At 26.0% G+C, this 6,967-nt stretch overlaps 3 protein-coding genes across 9 annotated transcripts; 2 read left to right on the top strand and 1 right to left on the bottom strand.

Moving 5' to 3' along the window:
* Positions 1-62: 62 nt before the first annotated feature.
* LOC122571057 (probable 28S ribosomal protein S25, mitochondrial) lies at positions 63-1,294 on the top strand. Of its 2 annotated transcripts, none has more exons than XM_043734275.1 (4): positions 63-211; positions 346-569; positions 646-752; positions 966-1,294. In XM_043734275.1, exons 2-4 carry the CDS (start codon positions 433-435, stop codon positions 1,235-1,237), a joined length of 516 nt encoding a protein of 171 aa, XP_043590210.1. In that variant the 5' UTR covers positions 63-211; positions 346-432; the 3' UTR covers positions 1,238-1,294. The 2 variants fall into 2 exon arrangements, with proteins under 2 accessions (XP_043590210.1, XP_043590209.1); XM_043734274.1 differs by having other exon boundaries at positions 70-217.
* Positions 1,295-1,450: 156 nt separating this feature from the next.
* LOC122571056 (probable RNA-binding protein 18) lies at positions 1,451-3,293 on the bottom strand. Of its 4 annotated transcripts, none has more exons than XM_043734272.1 (6): positions 3,143-3,293; positions 2,850-2,931; positions 2,635-2,732; positions 2,296-2,509; positions 2,061-2,137; positions 1,451-1,978 (listed from the first exon to the last, which is right to left on the bottom strand). In XM_043734272.1, exons 2-6 carry the CDS (start codon positions 2,859-2,861, stop codon positions 1,762-1,764), a joined length of 618 nt encoding a protein of 205 aa, XP_043590207.1. In that variant the 5' UTR covers positions 2,862-2,931; positions 3,143-3,293; the 3' UTR covers positions 1,451-1,761. The 4 variants fall into 4 exon arrangements, with proteins under 4 accessions (XP_043590207.1, XP_043590205.1, XP_043590204.1 ...); XM_043734270.1 differs by lacking the exon at positions 3,143-3,293 and adding an exon at positions 2,999-3,139; XM_043734269.1 differs by having other exon boundaries at positions 1,457-1,978; positions 2,850-3,034; positions 3,143-3,280.
* A 96-nt stretch (positions 3,294-3,389) lies between these two features.
* LOC122571052 (succinate--hydroxymethylglutarate CoA-transferase) lies at positions 3,390-5,334 on the top strand. 3 transcript variants are annotated; one of them, XM_043734258.1, is made up of 3 exons: positions 3,390-3,584; positions 3,963-4,935; positions 5,002-5,333. In XM_043734258.1, exons 1-3 carry the CDS (start codon positions 3,562-3,564, stop codon positions 5,230-5,232), a joined length of 1,227 nt encoding a protein of 408 aa, XP_043590193.1. In that variant the 5' UTR covers positions 3,390-3,561; the 3' UTR covers positions 5,233-5,333. The 3 variants fall into 3 exon arrangements, with proteins under 3 accessions (XP_043590193.1, XP_043590194.1, XP_043590191.1); XM_043734259.1 differs by having other exon boundaries at positions 3,446-3,584; positions 3,971-4,935; XM_043734256.1 differs by lacking the exon at positions 3,390-3,584 and having other exon boundaries at positions 3,591-4,935; positions 5,002-5,334.
* The last annotated feature ends 1,633 nt before the right edge of the window (positions 5,335-6,967 follow it).

Below are 6,967 nucleotides of genomic sequence, written 5' to 3'. Positions count from 1 at the left end.
TGCATTAACGGTCAAATCATCCACAACCACGTATACATAGTATATATACTAATGAATGATAAGACTACACATAAACATACAAATAAAGATACATAACCAAAAAATTTTTTAGATTTTATCACCGTAATATTCATATACATGATTTAAAGAAGGACTTATAAAATATTACTGTAGTAGAAGAGTAAACATTATCAACCTTTGTTAAGGGACGGTAAACGTAAATCAAAAATACTTTTCTTATTAAAAATATTTATTAATTGCATATTTAAACTATATCATATTTCTTACTTAAATGGAATGTAGAATATTAATAAAATAACTGTATCTAAAACTATTTTGTTTTAGGTCATATTTAATGTATATGCATATAAAAGAGAGGCAATAAAGGATTAAGTTATTGTTTTACACGTGTTTAATTAACAAGTAGTAAAAATGCCGTTTATGATTGGTAGAGCACCTATACGAAGAACATTAAACTATTTAAATTCTGGCAAATTAATTTTAAAAGATGAAATACAAATATTTTCTGTTAATTATAATACACATGGAGAACATCATAATGGTGCTAGGTAAGTCTTACATTATTTTCATAAAACTATTTAGAAAATAGTTAAAATATTTATAACAAGTCTGATTTATATTTAGGCAGTTTGTATTTTGGCATTTATCACAACTTCAATATAAAAATCCAAACGTGCAAATTATCACTTTTAAAAATATGACACCGACACCTTTTATAAAATGTTATTATGGTATGTTATGTGGTAAAAACTTTTATATATATATACACATATATGGTTTTAATTAAAATTTTTAAAAATAATAATTTAATAGCTTTTTTGTAGTGTATATTTTTAAGTGAATTTTTTATTCTAACATTAACAAATTTATAGATATTAATAAACATATTTCATATTTTTAAAAATATTAGATTTAAAAAATTATCTTTTCTTAATTTTATACAGAGAATGGAAACACTATGTTAATCGATGTAGATAGCAAATCTAAAGAAGATATATTACATCATCTTCAAAATGTAATTTGTAAATCACTGAAAGTTCAGGAAGAAGAAAGTATATCGAAAAAAAAGAGAGATAATCCTGCTAATTTTGGCGTTGGCTGTCCTAGAAGCTGTATGTGTGTAATACCTGGTCAAATACCATGTCCTGCTATAGTACCTCTGCCATATCACATGCGTGGAAAATATATAAGAAAGCAAAATACAGGGGAAATATAATTTTGCTTTAATGAGTGCATTATGGTTAAAATAAAACTTACTATAGCAAAAAGAAAACATTTAGTATCATGTTTATTTAATTTTGGTAATTAATAGCTTTTTGTTTCTAGTTACTTAATATTAAATAAAAAATGATCATGTTTTGCATTACAATAAAATATGTATTTAAAGTATATATTTGTTTATTATATAAAAAGATATTATAGATTATGAAAATACGTGTACATTGATGTACATATTAAGCATTACATTGTTAGTGAATTAAGATACTTCTGTATCTAATGTGCAATCGCGTCACTGTAGGAATCATGTTGATAGTAAAAAAAGAGATTAAAAAAGACTAACTAAAAAATATAAGACTTTATAATAAAAAAAATTGACTTAATACAGAGACATTACTTAAAGAGAAATTATAAATAATATAAATATGCCAACTATACGCAGTCATGGAACAAATGTTAATTAATAAAAATGAATTGATTATCTTTAATTATAACACTATAAATGAAAAAAAATAATTTAAATTATCTTCTTGGTTTATGACGATTATATGGCTTATTATTGTGATAATGATTGCTTCGATTATGATAACGGGTTGACGTGGACGGTTTTGGATTTTCTGGTTTTTGATACAATTGTATTACAGGTGATCCATTTAAAGGCTTATTCAATTCAAATTCTTCTTCCGATTCCTTCATCAGTTTCAATTTTGCTTCTATAGCTTGAATTGCTGTTTCACGACTATTAAGAAAATTATAGTAACATTTAATAATAGACATTAAAATGTACTTTCATCTTAATATATTTATAAACATAAACTTACCTAATTCTTTTATCTTCTTTCTTAGCTCCAGCTAAAGCAGGTATATCTATTTTTGGTTTTGGCTTATCCATATCAGACTTAAAAAGAAGAAATGTTGTTAATATTGTAATATTCAGTTTACAACACAATATTAATTTATTGATGTAAACTTAATATGTTTAAAGATTTTAGTATCAGTTTTTTAGCAAGAAACTTGTAAAGATCAATATTTCAATAGCACCATTTTAATAATTACCTCTGTCACACTGTGTGCCCATCTCACAATGATGTTTTTTGATCCTACTTTTAAATTATGTAAAGCATCTTTGGCTGTCTTAGCATCTTGAATAGTTTTGTATGTAACAAATGCATAACCTCTAGGTTGACCAGCTTGTGGACCTGATCGATGAAACAAGAGGTCGAACTTTTCGATCGTTCCATGTCTTTGGACAAGTTTTAGGAGTTGGTACCAGTTAACAGATAAAGAGTTAGTTTTTTCAGATATTTTCATCACACAAAAAAATTATATTACTTTCAAATAATAAAACTATCATGCTAAAAAAGTATAGTTTGATTAATCTGAGTAAATACTTACTCATTAATCCTTAAATCTAAATTGCCCACCCACAATCTTCTATCTTCCACATGATTTGATTTTATGGGTTCTAATGGCAAAGGAACTTTGGTAACTGGCTAAAAATAAATAAAATTGTGATTATTAAAATACTATCATACATATACTTCAAAGTACTTAATTAGACTCAAGTGTAATAGTATAACCTATTTACAATTTGAGAAATCAAGTTTTACCTCCATATTCATAGTGTCTTAAAAGATATTACATTAATCGAAGAAACCTTAATCGCCGATATTGACTTCGAAATGTACTTTTCTGTAAAATTGGGCATTAGACCTCAAGTATTTATATGAAATCGTACAAATGCATCGACAACACATACATTCGCTTTACGGCAGTTTAGCAAAATTGTTCATCTCTACGGATGATAGTTACAAGTATTACGAGATATTTATTTGCAGAATAATTGAAATATATTGTACGAATATATATCGATATTTATAACGCATATCAAAGGCTCTATTACCTTTAACGATACTTCATCGTAGTAAATTGTTCTGTTATTTTCGAATTTAATATATCATGTTCAAGATTATTTTTAATACATATTTTCAACTATAATAATGAATGAATAAATATGAGTAAAATATAGCACAAAAACATATGTGCAAATCATGTTATTTATGATATACGAATGAAGAAAATTTTGTTATATTTAAATATATATTATAAATAGAAATAGTAAACAAACTGTAGTAGTTCTAAACATGGCGTCGTTTTTGTTAGATTACGAATGATGACAGTACGAAGTAATCGCAATATCGACTCTCGTTAAATTATATTTCTCTCTGTGCAAATTCGTACAAAATACATCCCAAATGGAGAGATCAGTAACATCTGAGCAAACAGTTACTCAAATACAAACAGAAACTGTTTTAGAAACAGATGTCACAGATTCTGCATCTCAGGTATGCTTATTTCTATTATGAATACCTACGTCATTACTTCAGTCTGATAATGAATTCAATGTGATAGGAATTGTTTGAATCTAAAAAAGATAGTTTTTCATATGTCTACGACATATCAGATACAGTACAAGTGATAAGTGTTATCAGTGCAAAAGTGTTATGTTAACAATACCACACAGTTCAATTTTTTTGGTGATTTTAGTTAATAGTTCAGTGAAATTGTATATATATTTATAGTAGTGAATAATAAAAATTCTTTGCAAAATCAACTAATATTTCTAAAAAGCACACAATGTCTGCTTTCATGTTCAAATGGATAAAAACAAAGCATTTACTTAATATATATAACATCAAAACTCAAAGGCATACATGTACAAGTATTGCAGATAATAAATCACCCTTGTCCGGAATTCGTATTTTGGATTTGACTCGAATTATTGCTGGACCATATTGTACCATGATTCTTGGTGATCTTGGTGCTGAAATCTTGAAAATTGAAAAACCAGGTACTGGAGATGACGCACGAAAATGGGGTCCACCATTTATAGAAGGAACTGAAGAAGCAACTTATTTTCTTTCTGTTAATAGAAACAAAAAAAGTATATGTATTGATCTCAAGGAAGGTAGAGATGTAATTTATGAATTGGCAAAAAAGTCTGATATATTAGTGGAAAATTATGTCCCAGGGAAATTAAAAAATATGGGCTTAGGGTACGAAGATATCTCTAAAGTAGCTCCTCATCTTATATACTGCTCTTTGACTGGTTATGGATATGAAGGACCTTACACAAATAGACCAGGATACGATGTGATTGCTGCTTCTATAGGAGGCTTGTTACATATAACAGGTCCAAAAGATGGGTCACCATGTAAAGTTGGAGTAGCAGTAACTGATTTAGCAACAGGTTTATATGCCCATGGTGCGATCCTAGCAGCATTATATCAGAGGATGAAAACCAATAAAGGACAGTGGATTCAATGTAATTTACTATCAACACAAGTTGCTAGTTTAATCAACATTGGATCAAACTATTTAAATACTGGTAAAGAAGGAGTACGTTGGGGTTCAGAACATGAAAGTATTGTACCTTATGAAGCTTTTCATACAAAGGATGGTTATATGACTGTAGGAACAGGCAGTAATGCACAGTTCTTAGATTTACTTAAAAGAATGCAATTATTAAAATTGTCTGAAATAGATAAGTATAAAGATAACAAAGCTAGAGTGAAAAATAGAAATGAATTATTACCTATTCTTAGAGAAAAGTTTAGAACAAAAACTAATAAAGAATGGGAAATTGTTTTTAAAGGTGCTTTATTCCCTTATGGTCCAATAAATACAATAAGACAGGTACAAAGTCATAAATGTTGTGCTAAAATAACTTGAAAATAGTCTTTATACAAAAGAATTTTATAGGTTTTTGAAGATCCTCATATAAAACACATAAAATTGGTGCAAGAAATGGAACATCCTACAGGGAAGAAAATTAAAGTTGTTGGTCCTGCTGTAACATATAGTTATGCCACTAATAAAGTCCGAACTGCTCCTCCTATGATAGGCCAACATACTACTGAAATATTAAAAAATATTTTAAACTATACTGATGATAAAATACAGATCTTAAAAAAAGCCAAAATTGTGCAATGAAGAAATGTTTTTTATTTAAAAAAGATACAAAATATTTTTTAGAATGTATTAATATATATAATAGCTTAATAATTTAACTCTGAAAAAAAAACTTTTATAAAATAATTTAATTATATAATTTTAATATAACTATCGTTTATTATAAAATTAATGTATTCAAGCTAAAATAAATCTAAAATATATTTGTAAATAAACATTTATTACAATTATACTTCTTACCAATATGTATACATATAAGTGTAGAAAATAAAAAATATTTCATTTGTTTCTGTTCTGTTTCAGGATGTACCAACTGTTCGATTATGTCTTAGAAAGCCAAGATCAAATAAGAAAGTTCAATGGACTCAAGGCACAGTGGATAATGAACATATGAATAAAAAGAAATCTAAATGTGAAATTCTGTGCTATCTAAAATTTAACACAATATTATTAACATAATTATATTCATATATAAATGTATAATATATATATGATATTGTAGGTTGTTGTATCTATGAAAAGCCAAGAAGTTTTGGTGAAAGTAGTTCTGAAGATAGTGATGATGAATGCGAACATTGTCATGGACATAAAGATGCCCACAAAAAGATTCCACGTCATAATGCAGAAACATCTAAAGAAGTATCTCCTACTCCGGGTAATTTTATCAAATAAAATTATAAAGAAAATTATGTAAATTGTATAATATAGGGAAACTGTTTATAAATTATTACGCATTTTTTTGCAGAATCAGTAGTAAATGCATCTATATAAATATATTGATGACATAAATAATTTCTTTAAATGGAAAGATATGTGATATGGGAAATGGAAAATTAGGTGATTTTGGATACAATTTCATATGGTGTCAAATATATAATAATATGTATATTAATATATAGTTCTATATTTTATAGGACATTCAAAATATCAAGGAAATATCAGTTCTAAATACAGTTATATTATTATTATCCCTATTACTAATGTTGATATTCTTAAATAAATATTGTAAGTTACACTTACAATACTTATTTATATTCTTAATAATAAGAGCATTGGTAAGGCATATCATTTAAAAGAGAGAAAAGGAAAATATAAACTTTTATTAATAGCGTGGTTAATCGCTGTTACATGATTTAATGTTTATATAGCATATGATTGAAAATGAATTTATCAATGATAGTGACCACTAAATAACTCAAAAGCAAAAATATATACATTATTTCGTTGAACATAGTAGAATTAATTATAATTTTTATATTACTCAATTTAGATTATGTATACCACCTTGTAGCTTCTCGATAGTTGTAAAGTAATTTAGACATGAATTGCAAAAATATTATTGAAAGTATTGTAAATGTTTATTAATAGATTTAAAATTCTTAACGAAATAATTATAACGTTTAATATAAATTTCAACGATTCTTGAATAGTTTTTGATTATATATTGTATACCTATTACACATATATCTCTTGTTCTAATATAATAATTGGACAGATATACATATATGTTAAATAATTATAACATTTAATATAAATTTCAACGATTTTTGAATAGTTTTTGATTATATATTGTATACCTATTACATATATATCTCTTGTTCTAATATAGTAATTGAACAGATATACATATATGTCAAATATTTATGATAGGAAATAATACCTTTAAAATATTTTTTTGCTATTATAATATTTGCATATATGTATTTCTTTGTGATTGAAATATCTTCATTTTGAATAGTTTTATATTACATCATAA

Source organism: Bombus pyrosoma, linkage group LG9 (assembly GCF_014825855.1).
Source record: "Bombus pyrosoma isolate SC7728 linkage group LG9, ASM1482585v1, whole genome shotgun sequence".
Taxonomy (NCBI): Eukaryota; Metazoa; Arthropoda; class Insecta; order Hymenoptera; family Apidae; genus Bombus; species Bombus pyrosoma.
This window is presented reverse-complemented; position numbering and strand designations above follow the sequence as displayed.

What these genes read in the sequence shown, in the direction of transcription:
- LOC122571056 (XM_043734272.1), bottom strand. An exon ending in GGGCACACAGTGTGACAGAG is followed by an intron (nt 2,138 to 2,295) that starts GTAATTATTAAA and finishes CTTCTTTTTAAG; the next exon opens with TCTGATATGGATAAGCCAAA. An exon ending in AAAGAAGATAAAAGAATTAG is followed by an intron (nt 1,979 to 2,060) that starts GTAAGTTTATGT and finishes TTTTCTTAATAG; the next exon opens with TCGTGAAACAGCAATTCAAG.
- LOC122571057 (XM_043734275.1), top strand. Translation starts at nt 433, where the DNA reads ATGCCGTTTATGATTGGTAGAGCACCTATACGAAGAACATTAAACTAT. An exon ending in GAACATCATAATGGTGCTAG is followed by an intron (nt 570 to 645) that starts GTAAGTCTTACA and finishes ATTTATATTTAG; the next exon opens with GCAGTTTGTATTTTGGCATT. An exon ending in TTTTATAAAATGTTATTATG is followed by an intron (nt 753 to 965) that starts GTATGTTATGTG and finishes AATTTTATACAG; the next exon opens with AGAATGGAAACACTATGTTA.
- LOC122571052 (XM_043734256.1), top strand. Translation starts at nt 3,877, where the DNA reads ATGTCTGCTTTCATGTTCAAATGGATAAAAACAAAGCATTTACTTAAT. An exon ending in CAATAAATACAATAAGACAG is followed by an intron (nt 4,936 to 5,001) that starts GTACAAAGTCAT and finishes AGAATTTTATAG; the next exon opens with GTTTTTGAAGATCCTCATAT.